Source organism: Mauremys reevesii, linkage group 11 (genome assembly GCF_016161935.1).
Source record: "Mauremys reevesii isolate NIE-2019 linkage group 11, ASM1616193v1, whole genome shotgun sequence".
NCBI classification, from domain to species: Eukaryota; Metazoa; Chordata; order Testudines; family Geoemydidae; genus Mauremys; species Mauremys reevesii.
In genome coordinates this window covers 15,582,469-15,602,827 of record NC_052633.1, presented here as the reverse complement: position 1 = coordinate 15,602,827, position 20,359 = coordinate 15,582,469, and the positions used below count along the sequence as shown (strand labels likewise).

The window sequence follows — 20,359 nt, the reverse complement described above, 5'->3', positions numbered from 1 at the left end:
GATTTCTGCCTGGTGCCAAAGCTATAAAAGGGGATGGAACAGAGCAAAGGGGGCGGCCAGTCATGAGAACACCCCTGCTTTCCACCTAAGATGTCTGCTGGAACTAACAATGACTGTACCAGCGGAAAGGATTAGGCTCAGACTAGGAAGGAATCTAGCCTATGAAAGAAGCTTATTGGAACATCTCTGAGGGTGAGATTTTACCTGTAAATCAGTTTCCTAATGTATTAGGCTTAGATTTGTGTGTTTTTGCTTTATTTTGCTTGGTGACTTACTTTGCTCTGTCTGTTATTACTCAGAACCACTTAAATCTTATGTTTTATACTTAATAAAATCACTTTTGTTTATTAGTAAACCCAGAGTAAGTGATTAATACCTGGAGGAGCAAACAGCTATGCATATCTCTCTATCAGTGTTATAGAGGGTGGATAATTTATGAGTTTACCTGTATAAGCTTTATACAGAATAAAATGGATTTATTTGGGGTTTGGATCCCATTGGGAGCTAGGTGTCAGGGTGCTAGATATAGGTGACTTTCTGAGCAGTTAAAGTCTGCAGCTTTGGGGGTGTGGACCAGACCTGGTTCTGTGTTGCAGCAGACTAGCGTGTCTGGCTCAACAAGGCAGGGTTCTGGAGTCCCAAGCTGGCAGGGAAAATGGGCTCAGAGGTAATTCCAGCACGTCAGGTGACAGTCCCAAAGGGGATCTCTGTGAACAAACCTGTCACAGCCGGCTACAACAGTGCTGTGTGAACACCTGTTCTCACTTTCAGGTGACATTGTAAACAAGATGTGGACAGCAGTATCTCCTGCAAATTGTAACCAAACTTGTTTGTCTGAGGGTACGTCTACACTACGGGACTATTCCGAATTTGCATAAACCGGTTTTGTAAAACAGATTGTATAAAATCGAGTGCGCGCGGCCACACTAAACACATTAAATCGGTGGTGTGCGTCCACGGTCTGAGGCTAGCATCGACTTCTGGAGCGTTGCACTGTGGGTAGCTATTCCGTAGCTATCCCATAGTTCCCGCAGCCTCCCCCGCCCCTTGGAATTTCCGGGTTGAGATCCCAGTGCCTGATGGGGCAAAAATCATTGTTGCGGGTGGTTCTGGGTAAATGTCGTCAGTCACTCCTTCCTCTGGGAAAGCAACGGCAGACAAGCATTTCGCGCCTTTTTTCTCTGGATTGCCCTGGCAGATGCCATAGCATGGCAATCATGGAGCCTGTTTTGCCTTTTGTGACTGTCACCGTATGTGTACTAGATGCCGCTGACAGAGGCGATTCAGCAGCGCTACACAGCAGCATGCTTTTGCTTTTGCATGACAGCAGAGATGGTTACCAGCCATACTGCACCATCTACCAATCCATAAATTGGTAAAAAGATGATTATGGCTACCAGTCGTTTTGCACCATTTGCTGCTGTCATAAGTGCCCCTGACTGCTCTTAGCCAGGGGCGCAAAAGCCAAAATTGGGAATGACTCCCAGAGTCAATCCCTCCTTTTTGCTATCTAAAAATAGAATCAGTCCTGCCTAGAATATGGGCAAGTGTACTAGAGAACCACTGTATCAGAGAGCACAGCTGCTCTGTGTCAGATCCTGCAGAAATTATGAGCTGTATGCTATTCACAGGGGGTGCTCCTGCAACAACCCCACCTGTTGATTCCGTTCTTCCCCCAGCCTTCCTGGGCTACCGTAGCATTGTCCCCCCACTTGTGTGATGAAGTAATAAAGAATGCAGGAATAAGACACACTGACTTGTTAGTGAGAAATGAGTGGAAGGCAGCCTCCAGCTGCTATGATAGTCCAGACAGGACAGTAAGGAATGTGGAGCAGAGGAGCCCAGCATCCCTCTGCTAGTCCAGGGGCAATTGAATCTTTTTTTTACACATGAAGGGTGGGGGCTGACAGAGCTCAGCCCCCTGTTGCTATGACGATGATGGTTATCAGCCATACTGTACCATCTACCATGAAAAATTAGGGCCAGGCACCCTTGATCGACCTAACGGATGCTAGTCTGTATGGTTACCAGTCCTTTTGCACTGCCCCATGTGCCAATAGGCTGATGACGAGGACGGATACCAGTCGTATTGCACCATCAGCCACCCATGGCGGGGGGGAACAAGGATGTTGGTGTTGAGTGCTGCAGCATCGGGTCTATCTGCAGCATTCAGTAAAGATAGGGTGACATGTTAAAGAGTCAAGAGAGGATTGTTTTCCCTTTCACTTCTGGGGGTGGGTGGGGGGGTGCGTAAATTGCCGAGCTATGCCCTGACCCACCGCGGACACTGTTTTTGACCCTAGAAGCATTTGGAGCTCAGCCAAGAATGCAAATACTTTTCGGAGACTGCAGGAACTGTGGGATAGCTTGAGACCTCCAGTCCATGAGCGTCCATTTGATTCTTTGGCTTTCCGTTACGTTTGTCACGCAGCAGTGCGCTGAGCCCCTGCTATGGCGTCTGTCTGGAGATTTTTTAAAAATGATTTTGAATTTCGTCTTCTGTAACGGAGCGCTGATAGAACAGATTTGCCTGCCCTTACAGCGATCACATCCGCATGGTCCATGCGGGAGCTCTTTCTTTATTTTGATTTTTAACTGCATTGCCACACGTGCTGATCTGAGCTCCACGCTAGGCAAACAGGAAATATTCAAAAGTTCGCGGGGCTTTTCCTGTCTACCTGGCCACTGCATCCGAGTTCACATTGCTGTCCAGAGCGGTCAGTGGTGCACTGTGGGATACCGCCCGGAGGCCAATACCGTCGATCTGCGGCCACACTAACCCCAATCCAATATGGTAATACCGATATTAGCGCTACTCCTCTTGTTAGGGAGGAGTACAGAAACCGGTTTAAAGAGCCCTTTATACCGATATAAAGGGCCTCTTAGTGTGGACGGGTGTGGCGTTAAATCGGTTTTATGCTCCTAAAACTGGTTTAAACGCCTAGTGTAGACCAGGCCTGAGCGATTAGCTGAAGTAGGACTGAGTGGACTTGTAGGTTTTAAAGTTTTACATTGTTTTATTTTTGAATGCAGTTATTTTTTGTAAATAACTCTACATTTGTAAGTTCAACTTTCATTATTAAGAGATTGCACTACAAGCCTTGTATTAGGTGAATTGAAATATACTATTTCTTTTGTTTTTTACAGTGAAAATATTTGTAATAGAAAAGAACTAAAAAGTGAGCACTGTACACATTGTACTCTGTTGTAATTGAAATCAATCTATTTGAAAATGTGGAAAACATCCAAAAATATATAAATAAATGGTATTCTATTATTGTTTAACAGTGCAATTAATCGCTTGACAGCCCTAGAATAAATGAATGAATATTTTTCAGAAATGCCCACATGAAAGATTAATTTGCATGCCTACACAGTCTAGAAGATGAATTTACAAAACCAGGATATTTCAGATGAATGTAGCAAAAAAATCTATCAACCCCAAAATTTCTCAGAAGCTATGTGTCAAAGGCTGCTTCACCTTTTATTGAGACTTGTAGGTGATTCATACTGTTTAAAGCATCCCTTTTAACCAGAAAAATCTTGAACATGCTGTTAAACAAAATCCAGTCCAGGAATTTACCTGTATTGTTTCCTTGTGTCATACCCAACAGCATTTGTCTCCCATATTTTGGTTGCCAGAACCCGTACGGTATTCAGGAACAGAATGAAGTTCAGCTGTAAAATACAGAGAGGTATTACAGGGACACAAACACAGTTAACTATCTTGCAGGCAGATGTGCAAATTTTTGGAAGTTGAAAAGAATGTCATCAGTAGCATAGGCACGAAAACAATGAAGAACGTTTTGCCACATAGGAAAACTTCAGCAAGGATAAAATGATATGTCACTGGTCCAGGATATTGCTTGGAAAAGTTACTGGTTCTGAAGTTCCTAGCCCTGGCTAGTTGTGAGATATTACACTTAGCTATCATGAGTGGGCCAGATTTCAGCTCCATTGAAGTCAACCGTGCCAAATTAAACCACTCCCGTTCTGACATGGGTTAAGCCATGAAAGTTAGATATTAGTGAGGTGTTAATGATGGGATCCCATGCTTTCGGTTACCAAAAGCTTTATGTCCAGGTTCATTGGTCTGGCGGCTACTCCAGAGGTGCAAAGTGCACTGGCTATCTGGGTAGAGGGAGGGAGGAGTCCTTGAGTGGCAGAGAGCTGATATAGACACTCCTATGTCAAACCTTCTTGGGTTTAGTGTAGGGGCAATAGCCTAGCAAAAGGGACCGTGGCCGTGAGGACCTTTTCGGGGCCATGGGCACCATGTTTAAGTCACGCTGAGGCCTAGGACCAATGCCCATTGACCACATGATCAGGGAGTTACAACGATGGCTTAATACCACCTTAGCCCATCACCTCCCCGTGCACTTGTACTGAGCACAGTTCCGCCAGTTCAGTGACTCTGGGCCTAACTGCAGCTGTGCTTAACCTAGCAGCAGCTCAAACCACATCAGGATCTGAGCAGACACAAAAGCCAGATCGGTGTAATGTGCTTTTTTTTTTTTTTTTAAGGGCTGATGTCCTCAATCTGGCCAGGTTTACTGGAGTTGGCAGTAGCAGCGCTGATGAAATTGGATGAATCCCAACTACCCAAAGCTATATGGCATTTCTTTCCAGCCCAGGAGGTTTGGGAGATACTGCACCTTAAAACAGGTCCCGCCGAATTGCCAGAGATTTTTTTTTTGGCATTGCTTGAGCACTGGACATAGTAAGCTCTAGGCGTCACACCAGTGTAATTTTTCTATGCATCACAGGTAGCCCTGTTGTCACAGCGTATTTTGCATTGTTTCCCTTGTACATACTGCCAGTGTTACTTATGTACACGCAGGGCTTTCATTTGCAAACCATCCATTTCAGGTGCAGCGTTGGCAAGACTTCTGTGGTGTAATTTAGAAATCCTGAGTACACCTGCTGCCTTTATTAGGCATAGAAAGAATTTTCTCTTCCATGTGCCCATTATCGCATCAGCTAAGCCCTCCCACAGAATTGGCTGTTGATTGTGAACAAATAAATAATCAAATGGTCATAGTGTCGGTTGAAACTCTAGTGTGTACGCTGCCAGGGGACCATACACTATGCTGCCAAAGGGATGAAATTGAGAGTATAATGGGTCTTTTATATCACTAATTGGAATCCCACTCGGTCACAACAGCATATTGCCAGTGGAAGCACCTGCAGCGAAAAAGGCCTGGGGTCCCTTATGGAGAACTTTCATCCACATGAATCAAACAGAAATTTGCCAGGAAACTTTCAAACCTGAGCTAACTGTCAGACCCTTTCTCCCCAAAGCCCAGCTAGTCAATGGGAGCATTTTCCCATTCACTTCAGTGGCTTTGAACCAGGCCTTTATTGCCTCTGTGACCTCTGAAACAAGGGCAGAACATCTGGGATCTAGAGGCAAGCTGGTCTTGGTGAAAGGCTTTGGAATTCCTTGTTCCTGTAGGCCCTTCAGAGGCTAAGTTTAAGACATCAGTTCACATAGGGCCTGAGCCTGATTCTCCTGCAGTTTAAATCAGAAGTAATTCCATTGAAAATAATGGAGCAAGACCAGTGGCATGAGAGAAGAATCAGGTTAAGAACTGGACAGGATTATATATGAACACAGACAGTTCATTCATATATTACTGAGGCTGTAGAAACAGGGCTTGAAGAAAGGAAGCCCTCCCTGTGTTAAGCTTGGTAACTTCCATTACGCACATTACTGTCTCTTTCACCTTGAAACACAGTGAAAGATCCCAATTGACACCAAAAGAATGTATTGATTACACTCCAAATACTGCAGTGGAGTGGAGTATGCTGACAGAGAGCACCTATCCCACTATTTTCTGGCAATTCCTTATTTGTACAGCAATTCTAAATAGTACACAGAACAGTATGCAGGGGGCTCTCGCTCCAGTGCTCATAAAGATACCAAAGGATGTGACACATCCTCCAGCAATAGAATTTTTTAAATCAAGCTCTCACATTTTTCTAGCAGATAGTGCAAGCAGAGCTATTGGACGTGAAGCAGGAATTAATTCTTTGACCTTCTATGGCCTGTGATTGCAGGTGGTCAGATTAAATTATCACAATGATCCCTTCTGGCCTTTAAAAAATCTGTGACTAATTGACCTGATTCCAATCTCATTTACATAAGTTCTGAGCTGCTGTATGTCACTGGGCATGATGGTCCTTTACAATTAAGCCCCTTTTACACTATTATATCAGTGTAAAGGAGAATTTACATCCCCTTCAGATGTAAAGATGTAAAGAGATGAAGAGGGGTCATAGTGTAAACACGAATCAGGTTCCATTGACTTTAGTGGAGTCACTCCTCTTTTACACCTATTTAAATTAGCCCACTACCAAGCCCCACAATCCTCACTAAAAGGAATAGGAAAAAGGTGACTTTGTCAGTTTGGATGTTACTCTTTTTGGTTTCCTGGGTGTGTGCCTTTAAAAAAATCTGCTTCGTCTCTCTTTGTTTTCATTTCTCTCACCCAGCTGTTGTGCTGCTTTGTTTGTTACTTGGCTTTCCTGCAATATTTCCAGGCTCATTTGACAACAAACCTAATCTAATGTCTGCGGTGTAGAACTGGGTGGCTTTCGTACTCAGAGAGCAAACAGCAGTGTAAACTGTTACTCTTGGGCTTGAAAAGAAGCCCCGTGTTCTATTCTAGAGACCTGACCTGTGTGTTTGATAATAAAACGTTGTTCTGTAATAGGATGGGGCACCAGTAATATTATTTCTATGTATTATAGTAGTGCTTAGTGGCCCAAGTTGAGACTGTCACCCCATTGTGCTAGGTACTGTACAAATACTGAGAGCATGTCTACAGTACCATTGAAGGGGAATTGCCGCGCAGGTAGGCATACCTGTGCTAGCTTTAATCTAGCTAGTGGATCTAAAAACAGCAGGGAAGATGTGGCAGCACCGACCCTTTCGTGGCCTGTACAAGCTGCTTGGAATCCTGAGTAGGTAGTGGGGTCTGTGTCGTCACATTTTCACTGCTATTTTGGCATGAGAGATAGTAGCTTGCTAAATGCAGGACTAGCACATACCATGCAGGGGGAGGGATAGCTCAGTGGTTTGAGCATTGGCCTGCTAAACCCAGGGCTGTGAGCTCAGTCCTTGAAGGGGCCATTTAGGGAACCAGGGTTAAAAAACCCGTCTGGGGATTGGCCCTGCTTTGAGCAGGGGGTTGGACTAGATGACCTCCTGAGGTCCCTTCCAACCCTGATATTCTATGAATTCCTCAGACATTCTCTCAATGCATCTAGTCCTCACCTTTCAAACCTCTTCCACTATCCTGGGGTCTCAATCCCACAGTTCTGTGATGCTGACAATCAAGTTGAAACTGCCATGCTCATTCTCATTTGGGAAGCAAGCTGGCTTGGAATCCAGATCTCCTGTACCAACCTGTCATAACACTGAGTTTACTACAAATCTGTCTTGAGCCCAGTAAAGGCATAGCTCTGGAAACCCATCAAAGTGTCATTTTGATCACAGTAAAAAAGCTTGGTGTCCAGTGCAGAAGCGGCTAATAACGAGGGGCCATCTCTAGTACCTAGACTCAAGCACATTCCAATGAGCCATCTAAAAGCTTTAAATCACAGGTGATTCTGAAAAGTAGATCTTAATGTCTGGACAAATTTGATCATTTATTGCAATACCTCTCTTAAGACAAGAGATTCTGGCTATAGCTGCAGTGCTGCAGCCATTAATAGTGAATTTTTATGAAGATGAGGCTGCAGAAATAAGTGTGTCTTGAAACGGAGGAGGATGTAAATGTAAATATAACAGAAGAAGAAAACGCTCTCCAAAGATTTTTTTTTTTTTGCTTCTGCTGAAGCAAACAAAATTAACTGGGTAAGGATGCGTGTCCTGGTTACAGAAGCATCTTTGACAGGTTAGGCTGATGCACAATGAAAATTCAGTATGCAGCAGCCCTTTAAAAAAATCCAATTTTCATGTGTTTTTAAGGTGTCACATCAAGCTCTGCACAGTATATAGATGAGCTCAGCAGAGGTGTTGAAGTTAAAGCTATGCTGGCATAAATAAGAAGGGGCTATTGGCTGAGTGTTCTCTGGCCTCGTGGCTTTGGAATTCAATCCCAACTCAACGGTCCAAACCAGACCAAATCTGATCAGTTGAGATGATCAAAAAGTGATCATGAAACTATCACGGTGTTATTTGTTCTGCTGGGGTAGAAAAGGAACAAATTCCAAATTTTTTCTTTAACATTTTTATAGAACATTTTTCGTTTGGGTTTTTTATTTTTTTTATTTTTCCTTTTTCCCATTTCCCCCCCTTTCCCATGTTGCCAACAGGAAGAATGGTAAATCAAATCTCAAAAACTTAAATAAAACCCCTATATTTTTGTTTTCTACGGTTGTTCAAAACACCAGGACCATTTGGGAGAAAAAAATGTCACAACGTTTTCCAATTTTCTAAAAAGCCATTTTTGACACTGCCCTCCTCCGTGTCTCCCCCCACCATAAATTGTCCAACCAACTCTAACTTTGCAGCATGCCAGGAGGATCAGTAGTAATCTTTATGCATCTGACGAAGTGGGTATTCACCCATGAAAGCTTATACTCCAATATGTCTGTTAGTCTATAAGGTGCCACAGGACTCTTTGCTGCTTTTACAGAGCCAGACTAACATGGCTACCCCTCTGATACTAGTAATCTTTAGTGAATATTGGTGGGGAAAGGGTATTTATGTTTTTAATATGCTGGGATTGCTGATGGTGAGTTATACTGGATTGCATTGCTGCTCTTTTTTGGAATAATTTTGTATGTATTTTTAAGTTATGTCAGGGGAGTGTACAGATGCATTCTGTATAAATATAATATTTATTTTATGGGCCAGATTAATTAGTAGGATAATGGAGGCTTGTTTTCCCTATGCATTGGTAAATGACAGTCTTTTTACTTCCGTATTTGAATAAATTGTTCAAGTGATTATTGTCACGTGTGTCAAAAATTGGGCCATATACAGCGCATGAATGATATTTATGACGTATTGATTTTATATAAATATAGACATGAGATTAATCACATGAGATGCATGAAACTTGGCAGGTCCAGCTGCCATATTAGTATTATGTTTATTATTTGCGTGCCAAGTTACAGTCACAAAGACTAGTGGACAATACAGTACTTGGGTTGGGCAAGGCTGCCACGGACTTGGGCCATTGTGGATACAAGCGCTACAATTCCAAAAGCAAAAGTATGGCCCCATTAGCACTATCCCTTCTGAAGACTCTACCTTCATACCAAGCTTGCGGTAGTTTTAATGAGGGTTTCACACATGGAAGAGCAGCATGATTGGGCCCCTGGAGCCACACATCACTTTCCGATCTGCCTTGCCCCAGGCTGTGCTTTTCAGACATTCCCTTTAACACGAAATGTTAAAGAGCTAAAATTCAGGACGAGAAAATGGGCACTGGGATTGAAACTACAAAGAGGATCTTTCATTTCCAATATCGGTTATGAAACATCAGTGCTGCCCATTATGTCTTTCCTCCCTTTCCTGCTTTTCTGTCAAGCTATTGCCTGCACCGCGCAATGTGGTGACAGCTGCTGCTGTAGTATGGTATTATGTCGGTAAGTTAGTGAAGGACGAGTTGTCATTGCCTAAAATAATAGCCAATTTATAACAAAAATGCCGAGGATTTATTTATCTTAAACAAAAAGCCTCTTGCCTGCGACACTGAAACGCGCTTTTCTCTATATTGTGAGAAGTATCAACACTTAAGAGAGAAAAGCTAATTTTTTGGGGGGGGAGAAGGGACCACTCCTCCCCGGCAGCCTTCAGATGTACATGTGCCCCCTTTTCAAACGGGGCTGGAAAAGGAGCCTGCCCTGCACTCACAAGGCAGGGTTGGCTCCTGACACACAGGGCTGGGCCCGGGTCCCTGCTCCAGGCATCACAACATGGTACACAGAGTCGTGTGCATGTCACAACGCCGCTCACTCAAATATGGCCCTGCTGGTCATCACGAATGGTACTGCAGACCTGTGCACCAGGTCGCAGCAGTGGGGTGGCTCAGTAAAGCAGGACAGAAGCTGCCGCTGCCAGGTGAGTGTGGGGCAGGCTCAGGCTTGCTCTCCAGCTCTTTCCCTGCCGATCTCCCTCACCCCAGGCTTTCCCTTCATGCAGAGCCAGGATTAGGGGTGCAGGGTCAGGTTAGAGAGTGCGGCTGTGAGAGGTTGGTGCCTCCTTGGCAAGGCAAGGAAGACGTGTACCCACTGAATAGGGAGGTACCACCAATGACCCATCTCTCCCCTCCCTTGGTTGCAAAACTGTAGCAAAGGATGAGGAAATGGTGTACGACAGATTAATTTTAGTGTGGTGAATAAAAGCAGCCACGTACTGTAGATCTTTGATAACAGGGCTGCATTCTGGAGTTTCTTTCACTACAATATTAGGTGGTAGGCTTTGATTTCTAAGCGTACCCTCTCCCTGTAGGGCAGGTGTGCAAATATTCGGATGCATGAAGGGCTGTGTGCAATGTGAATCTTCCTTTTCACCTTTCACACACAATGATTCAGGGTAACATTTTGGAAAGCACCTAAGTCCCATTTTCAAAAGTGACCTGGGCGCTTAGGCACCTAAGTTCTATTGATCTTTCCATGGGGACGTACGACTTGTCAACACTGAGAGCTAGGGTGTGGCAAACCGGGGTGTGAAACTACAGTGCACAAGCCCAGCATGCACTAACTGTCTACGTGGACCTTGCTACCGCACACCAAAAGCTCCTTTGAGCACAGCAGACTAGTGTGCTGTAGATTTACACCCCAGCTTTCCACTAACTCTCCCAAGGAACGATGTCGCTTTTGAAAATGGGACGTCAGTGATTTTGAAAAGGTAACCCTTAGCCTACCATTGAATAAGACCATTTTTATTTGCTATCATAAACAAAGTGTTCTCAGTCTGGAACTAAAAAAAAAGAAGCCATTAGAACTATTGCCCTAAACTGTCCTCCTGAGGTTCAAAAACAAAATGTTGGATTAACTTTATTTTTCAATTGCTTTTCATTGTCACCCTTTGCTACACTTCTGGATGGGACCAATAAAGGAAGTGATTAAATCCTGACGCAAAGGCTGTTCTTATGTTATTCCTGGCCTGGACAGGAAGCACTGGAAATTCCATGAGAACATCTGTCTGCAGGCAAGTTCCAGCCAATTTTGTAGACTCGAGAGAGTTCAATAATTAGGAAAAGGATCCAAAATTTAGAGTGTTTATCTGAACGGCATCTAACCTCTGACTCTTCATTCATCCATCGCTAGGGAAAGCTTAACCTTGATCGACTTCATTTCTTGAGTCACTTTTTCTGATAGATCCCCCAGGTTAGTTTAGAGCCTAAGGTAACCTGCTCCTCGGGCCACCCTCCCCCGCCCCACTCTCACTTCAGAACCTGTATCTCTTACAGAAAAGCTACAGTGTTTTTAAAAAAAATAATCAGATGATCAATAAACCATTTACTCTACATTGCATGTATAAAACCTACCCCGATGGCTGCTAATATCGGTGCTTGGTAAATCCATTTGATAGCGCCGGCACTGAGCTCCCAGCATCTGTGATATCAACAAATATCTAGAGTTAAACTAATGACAACAGCAACAAACAATCAAAGGCTTGTGGGGATTTTTAAGTTTTGTTTTTTCCCCATTGGCTAGAATGGGTCATGTTCATTTTGGAAGCATGTAGAAGAATGGGCCGCCATTTTCAGTCACCCAAAAGAAAAAGTCCGCACTAGGCTATCAGTCTATGAAAAGACCAACAAAACCGGCCACATCATCACCATCAAAACAATTGCCCCAGCACTGGGACTAATTGCTGGCAATCACAGAGTGAAAGGACAAGGAGATTGAAAGCTCTGCTCAAGAGCTGATCCCGCCGGAGCACAGTTGAGACAGTAGTGGTTGCACAGAAGGGGTCATTCATCAGTGCTGTCAAGACAGCATCTTTCATGAACGTTGACTGGAGACGTGGTTTTTAAGCAGGAAAAGCATGTCAGCCATAAGTTCAAGCTTCAGACTGATGCCAAAAAATGTGCTTGGCTTATAGATCAGTGACAGAGAGTGGAAGCGAAAACAAGACTTACCGATACAACCTAGATGGCCATATTAGACAAACATGCAGGGCTTTGATGACTAATGATGAGGGTACAGGGAATCAGAGTTTGTCTCTACAAAAACATAAGCCAAAACAATGCGATCCTGTACCTCCTGCTGCATGTTTTCTTTATATAAATGTAGGCATTACAGCTGTTTAGCTACTCTAGAGCAATGTACATACTTTATCACAAATGCTACAGTTGGGTCAGCTGTAGCTGCAATCATGTTGACGATAGAGGCCATGCCACTACTTGCTAAATGCAGATACCATTGGTTTTACAGGACTAACGTGTCAGTTTAGGGATAAATTGTGAACTTTTTTTCCCTGCCGGGGCGTGCTTACACACACCCATTGGCCCATTGACGTCAATGGGCCCCGGTATGACTAAGTGCCCACCAGGCTGAGTTAGGGGGTCACAATCTAGCCCGTGGTTAGTAAATAATGCATATGAATTGCAAAGCACGGGTGCATCCATTTACAAGTAGTGATGGGCCTGGAGTGGCAAGTCTTAAGCAACATCAGGCCTTGTTTTAGGGCAATTTTATGAGCTCGCTTCCCGCTGAATGGGCGTATGTGTTGTCTGACCATCACAATCATTTTCTGTCTTACTCTGTATGAGACTCTTAGCCCTTCAGGCTTGTCAACAGCGCCTTCTGCTCTCTAAAGGACTTATTTTCTTCCTGTTGTTGACAAAATAATGTCTGCAATATCACACCCACACAGAGACATGAAAGAATATCAACTGATCGGCATGCTGGACATGGTTTCAGCCCCTGTACAATAAGCAACGTTTTAGTATGAAGCTACATTGCATATAAAGGGTCAAATGCAAAGCAAACACACCCAAAATACATCATTTGTGGTGTCTGCATCGCTATTTTTCAGCTGGAATAACTGACTTAATTGACAGTGGCTAGCACAGCTGAAACGCCTTTGAATTTTCATCAGAGCACCACCCCAACCGTAATTGCATTGTCCAGTGCCCATGGCTGTCACATCGGAGCACCTCACAGTCTAATGCATTTATCCTCACAACAGCCCACTGAGGCAGGGAAGTGCTATTATCTACATTTGCTGGATAGGGAAATGAAGCACAAAGAGACTAACTGACTGTTCCACAGTTGCACAGAACGCCAATGGCAAAGCGGGGCCTTGAACGCAGGTCTCCCCACTCCTTGGGCAGGGCAGGGGCCTCACCCTTAGAACAGAGCTTCAACTAGCGTCAAGCTGTGTTGAACCACTGACTTCAATGGAGTAATGCTGATTTACATCACCTGCTGTTCAGCCCACATGTGGGTGATCAGCTTGCAAAATAGATATTTAAAAAGAATGGGATTTTCAATTAAAAAAAAGCCAGAAGAGTGGGAACTGGCTGGAGGCTATTTGCTGCTTGTCATAAACAGTTAGTTAAGGGTTAAGGTTTTTTTTCTACCTGTAAAGGGTTAACAAGCAGTACCTGTGGACACCTGACCAGAGGACCAATGAGGGACAAGATATTTTCAAATCTCTGTGGAGGGAAGTTTTTTTCCTGTTCTTTTTTTTTTTAAAAAAAGAGTCTCTCTTGGGAGTTGAGGGAGTCCAGACATCTTAATCAAGTCCTCCCAGGTTTCTGCAATAAATTCTTCTATTCAAGCTAGTGAGTATTAGCAAGGAACTAGTATTCTTATACTTTTATTTCTGTATTTGCAATTCTGTGTTTTGCTATAGAATTTTTTTAATTCTGTATTGTTATTGCTTTTACTGAGAAAGAAAGGAGGGGGAATTCTCTCCAGAGATTGATAAGTTTAGACCCTGTGTCTTGTTCCATCTTGGTTACAGAAACAGTTACTTTCTTTTTATTCTTTAATAAATCTTTTCTGTAAAGGACTTGGTTGATCTTTCCTTGGGTGGATTCTCAGGGAAAGGGGAGGAGGGAGGCATCCCTCTGTAGTTGGATTCCGGTATCTCTCCTAGGAAAAGGGAGGGGGAAGGAAGCAGGGGGGAATGGTTTATTTCTCCTGGGTGTAAGAACTCCATGGATTTGGGGCTCTTGGGATCCCCAAGGATTTTGGGGAAGGACTGTGTCCCAATACACGTACATTATTGGGTGGTGGCAGCTTTTACCAGCTCTAAACTAGGATTTTAGTTTAGGAGAGCCAATGCAGGTCCCCATTTTGGAACCCAACAGCTCTAAGTGGGGGTGAGACCTATGACACTGCTCATAGTGGGGGTTTAAACACCAGTAGCGTTCCTTCTAAATGCCTGTGCCTACACAACTTATGTGGAGTACTTTATAGTCTTTAATAGTTTGTTTCTTTCAGTAAGGAAGGTAGCTCTATTGAAAGGAGCCAGACGGACAGCCCTAGAGACTGAAGTCACCAACTGAACAAGATGAGCAACAGCTACTGGAAGCTGGTTCCTTTTGAGTGCTGTTGAATGACCTCTGTGAAGTCAGTTGATGGTCTCCAGCCAATTTCAAGTTGGCAGATGCCCATATCACAAAAACCACCCGAGCAATTGACATCTTTACTGGAAGACTCAGCAGCGAGGGCAAGAACTGACTCACCCATCGGGGTGGGGGCTCCCTCAGCTCAGAGTTTAATCATGGTGACATGACAAGAGCCTTAACCACACCAGTTTGATAAAGGCCTTTCAGTCTCTGGGGCTGTCAATCTGGCAATGAATCATGTTGCAGAATAGGTTATGTTCTGATGGCAAATTTGTGGAATACCCACGAATGGCAAGAAATCAGGCAAGAATATATGGCGTGTAACAAAGAGCACTACTGTTTTTATTAATAAAATATTGTACTTGATTTCTTCTGGCCACTTACTCTACTGGGAAAGTATGTTTATTTTGCAAAGGCTGTTTGAATTTAGACAAACTGTTAAAAAAAAAAACGATACACAGATTTAAAGGCCAGAAGGGACCATTATGATCTAGTCTGACCTCCTGCATTACACAGCCCAGAGAATTTCACCCAATGAGTTCTGCATCAAGACCACATATTCTATTTAAATGATAGTACATCTTTTAGGCCTGGTCTACATGGGGTGGGGGGGAGGGTTTGATGTAAGATACACAACTTCAGCTACGGGAATAGCGTAGTTGAATTTGATGTATCCCCTCGTCAACTCCACTACCGCTGCTCACCCTGGTGGAGTTCCAGAGTCGATGGGAGCGCATTCGGGGATTGATATATCAAGTCTAGATGAGATGCGATATATCGATCCCCGATGAATCGATCGCTACCCGCCGATCTGGCGGGTAATCTTGACATACCCTTAGAGGTACGTCCAGGCCCAGCTCCTAAAAAGTAGTTAGGGACCTAATTCCCTTTTAAATCATCAGGAGTTAGGTGCCTAAATACCATTGAGGATCTGGGCTCCAGTCTTGATTTAATGACTTCAAGTGCTGGAGAATCAACCTCATCCTTAAATTGTTCCAATGACTAATTATCCTCACTGTTAAAAATGTGCACCTTATTTTTAGTCTGAATTTTTAGGGTGATTTTCTCCTTTCTGACAGACGGACAGAGGTAGAGCGAATGCGCACACAAGCCACTGTGATAGGTGGCAATAGTTTTGATTTTCTGTACATTTAGGTTGAGTAGATATACTTTGTTACACTAAACTATACTACATGAGGGGAAAGAAATATATACTATTATACTGCTAACTAGAGCTGGGTGATAAATGGTTTTTTCATCCTAGGAAATCTTTTGAGATTTTTTTTCCCCATCCTGACTCAGAATGAAAAGTCAAAATCTTGAAAATGTTTGTTAGCCAACAATCACAAAATCAATCATTCGATCAGTTTGGATCCATCAAATAGTTTAGTTTCAAAAAAAATTTTTTTTATTTTAACTCTTTTAAAAACTACAGTAAGCTTAAATTTTGAAACAAAGTCATTTTGAACTAAAACTCAGAAATGTTCTTTTAAAAATATCAAAACAGGTCATTGTGCCAACTTGGAATTTTTTTTTGAAAGAAGACATTTATCAAAACGGACTCCTTCCTGTGAACTGTTTCGGTTTAGATGAATCAGCATTTTCCAAAGAAAAGCCATATTATTGACAAAAATCCCATCCTGCTCTCCCATTAGCATAGTGTAATGCTCTCCATTTCATACCAATGGACTTCACTGATGATGATTTTTCAACATAAGAAATAGCTGGAAGATTCCGAACAGGAAGAGACTAACTCAAGGCCCAATCAAATTGGCAGTTTTTCAAAGAGATACTATAAAGGGAACAAGAGCAAACTATCCCACTGTGTAGGAAAGACAGGAAGTATGGCCAGAGACCACTCTGGCTTAACCAGGAGATCTTCAATGATCTGAAAATCAAAAAAGAGTCCTACAAAAATTGGAAACTAGGTCAAATTACAAAGGATGAATATAAACAAACAATTCAAGCATGTAGGGACAGAATTAGAAAGGCCAGTGCCCAAAATGAGATTAAACTAGCTAGAGACATAAAAGAGTAATAAGAAAACATTCTACAAATACATTAGAAGCAAGAGGAAGACCAAGGACAGAGTAGGCCCATTACTCGATGTGGGTGGGGAGACAATAAAAGAAAATGTGGAAATAACAGCAGAAGGCAGGAGGGATAGCTCAGTGGTTTGAGCATTGGCCTGCTAAACTCAGGATTGTGAGGTCAATCCTTGAGGGGGCCATTTAGGGATGTGGGGCAAAAATCTGTTAGGGACAGTACATGGGCCTGCTTTGAAGGCAGGGGACTGGACTCAAGGACCTTTCAAGGTCCCTTCCAGTTCTATGAGATAGATATATCTCCATATTAAAACTAAATGACCTTTTTGTTTCAGTTTTTACCAGAAAGGTTAGTAGCAACTGGACATGTAACATAACAAACACCAGTGAAAATGAGATAGGAGCTAAAGCTAAAATAGGGAAAGAACAAGTTAAAAATTACTTAGACAAGTTAGATGTCTTCAAGTCAGCAGGGCCTGATGAAATACATCTTAGATTACTCAAGGAGCTGACTGAGGAGATTTCTGAGCCATTTCATGATTATCTTCAAAAACTCATGGAAGATGGGAGAGAGTTCAGAGGACTGGAAGATGGCAAATATAGTGCCAATCTATAAAAAGGGGAATAAAGACAACCTGGGAAATTTCAGACCCTTCAGTTTAACTTCAGTACCTAGAAAGATAACGGATCAAATAATCAATTTGTACTTTTCAGTTATTTTCATAAAGAAAGATGGTCATTGGTAACCATTAAAACATGTTATCTGCAATTAAATGTAGCCGTTATGTTACATTTGTTGCTTCTTTTTGGTAACCAGCAGGATATACAATATCTACAGACATTTACTGAAGCAATTATATAGCTTAATTTATTCAGAGTCTTAGTTTTTCTATTTTTTATCAGTTACAAAATGGTGAATGATGCATCTTTTACTTACTAGATGATTAATTTTTATTTATGATCCGTGTAAAGTTTTAATTAGATGGAAATTAAAATCTGATTAAAAATGCACACTTTTTTTTTACTAAATAAAACTACCTTAAACGTGTTGGATACATAAGAAAAAGTTTGTCAAAGCACATTTTGCATTTAACACTAACTGCTTTATTAAACAAAGGAGGTATTATCCATAGTTAATTAATTGAACGGCTTGTTTCTGGTCACCATGTCCTTCTTGATTTTAGTACTAGTAGATCTCTCTCTCCCACACCTTCTTTTTTATTCATAGATTGCAAGAGGAAAACAATATTGCTTGCTTTTTCAACTCCCAATCGGTTTCTTAACCTTGAATGAACTAGTCATTGAACTGAATTAGATGAATAAACTGAAATGGAGAAATATTCTCTTTGCACTGGCAGAAAGGGTTTAACTGCTGTCAAAAGCTGAGTTAACACTTCAAAACACACTTCTTTCAAGTGCTTAGGCAGTGACTTCAAGCAGTTCAAGGTTTGACTTTCTTAAAAACTAGGCAGAAAATTTGTACCGTTTAATAGTTTTTGTATTTTATTTTAATAGATTAGAATAAATTTAGGCCTTAACATAGATTGTCAATTTGAAATTTCAGTGTAAACAGGTTTATTTTTTAAAAATAAACCTGGATTTAAATATTTAAAAATCTGATTTTTTTTTAAAGTATCACCAATTTGTATTCATCTTGTCTCAAAGTGACATGATAATAGGATACGGGGGACTTTGTTTTAGGGCTTGTCTATATGGAGAGTTAGTGCACAGCAAGTTGGGGTGTAAATCGACAGCGCACTAGCCTTCCATGAACTAACTGGTCCTGAGAACCTGCTACCACACACGAAAAGCTCCCTAGTTACCTTTGACATGAGTGCGTTTACTGCAAAGAAGCAGGGTCCGCATGGTGACTTAGGGTAGGGCTACACTTGCAGATGTACAGCGCTTTGAGTTAAACCAGCCTTCGTAGAGCGCAGTAGGGAAAGCGCTGCAGTGTGTCCACACTGACAGCTGACAGCACACTGGTGTGGCCACATTAGCAGCTCTTGCAATGGCCACAGAGAGCAGTGCATTGTGGTAGCTATCCCAGCATGCAAGTGGCTGCAACGTGTTTTTCAAATGAGGGAGTGGGGTGTGACAGGGAGTGTATTGTGTGTATGTGGGGGGAGAGAGAGAGTGGGTTTCTGGGGGGCTGAGAGCATGTCAGCATGCTGTCTTGTAGGTTCAGACAGCAATAGACTCCTCCCCTTTGCCCCTCTCTCTCTCTCCCACATGGCATTCCACAGTAATGGTTGCTTTGTCTCAGAGCAGATAAGCACGCCGGCTTTCAGAAACAGAGCTTTCAAAGGGCATATCGGCATGCCTGCAGTAATTCCAAAAGAGTGAGAAGAGTGGCCACTTGACTTAAGGGGATTATGGGATGTTTCCGGAGGCTGATCAGAGTGCAGTAATGCAATGCCTTGTTGACACTGATGCCAGGGGGTTTCAGCCAATGCGCACCAAGTGTTAATCTTCTCAGCGAGGTGGAGTACCAGGAGCGCTCTAGCCCTGGATTCAGAGCACTCTATGTGCCTTGCCAGTGTGGACGGGGTAGTGAGCTAGGGTGCCCGGGGCTGCTTTAATGTGCTCTAACTAGCAAGTGTAGCCAAGCCCCTAGTGTGCAGAAAGCTAGTGTGCAGTAGATTTACACCCCAACTTGCTGTGCACTAACTCGACACATGGATAAGCCCTTAGCCTTTGCCTCCAGAGTCTTCCCACTTCATAAGAGATATGAGTTAGTAAAAGATCTCAGCCCGTATTTCCTTCCAGGAATGCTGCCTTCCTAAACAAGGAATAGGGAAACCTTCATTGTGTTGAGTGTTCTCCCTCTTCATTCTTTGCTTAAGCTCTGCTAGGCAGCATTGTCTGAATCGCAGCCAGTCTGAATCATAGAACGATAGGGTTAGAAGGGACTGCAAGGGCCATATGGTTATTGACTCTATGAGTCCCTCAATATCCACTGGCAAAGTGTTCACCGTCGGTAACTACAATGGTTATCATGCCTGACAAACTCACTATGCATAACACCCTTTTGTCATAATATTTACCTAAAGAGTATCTTGTAAGCTATCATATGGAAACTGGTGACACTCTGGTCATTAATATTCTTGTGTGAAATACGTTGAGTCCAAGCAATCCAAGCAGAGATGATAAGCAGGTTTGTCCTAGAGAAAGGAAGGTATATGGACCGGTCCGCCAGCATCAAGCTTTGCGAGCCATTTGCCTCTGTGGTAAACAGAGTCATCAAGCTAATAGGTGAAGGAGAAAACAGCATGGCCTGATTACAAGCAAAAGACATAAACAGAGTAATCAAACCAGCAGGAAAAGGGCCCCAGCTTGCTGGAAAACAAAAGAGCGTGACTGGAGTCTGAACCCCAGGCTCTGAAGGCCTAAAGACAACTAAGACATTCTGGTTATCCATCATTTAAGGGACCAAGAGACCTGTGCTCTTTGAATCTGTGAAAGATGGAATCCCACAGACATGTGGGTTGAGGAGGATGAGAAATGACTCAGTGAGAAATTGCCTGAAACCACGATTGTGATCCGCTATGTTGTAGACATGGGCAAGCGTGTTTTACTTGTAACCATTGTCTGTTTCTATTATCCTTGGTTACTATCACTTAAATCACCGTTCTTTATTAATAAACCTTTGCTTGGTTTTAGCATAAATCATCTCAGGGCGGTGTATTAAAGTGCAGGTCCTCTGCTAAATTAACAGGCTGGGGTGTGCACTCTCTCTCTGGAGGCAGTGGACTTGGTAGTTTG

At 42.9% G+C, this 20,359-nt stretch overlaps 1 protein-coding gene across 5 annotated transcripts in view; it reads right to left on the bottom strand.

Moving 5' to 3' along the window:
* The window catches only part of PTH2R (parathyroid hormone 2 receptor), a 159,664-nt gene that overhangs the window by 8,593 nt on the left and 130,712 nt on the right, over positions 1-20,359 (bottom strand). For all 5 annotated transcript variants that reach the window (XM_039493538.1, XM_039493540.1, XM_039493537.1 and 2 more), the window contains 2 exons: positions 11,511-11,577; positions 3,584-3,678 (listed from right to left, as the gene is read on the bottom strand). In XM_039493538.1, the coding sequence (XP_039349472.1) occupies positions 3,584-3,678; positions 11,511-11,577 (162 nt within the window). The remainder of the gene's footprint in view (positions 1-3,583; positions 3,679-11,510; positions 11,578-20,359) is intronic.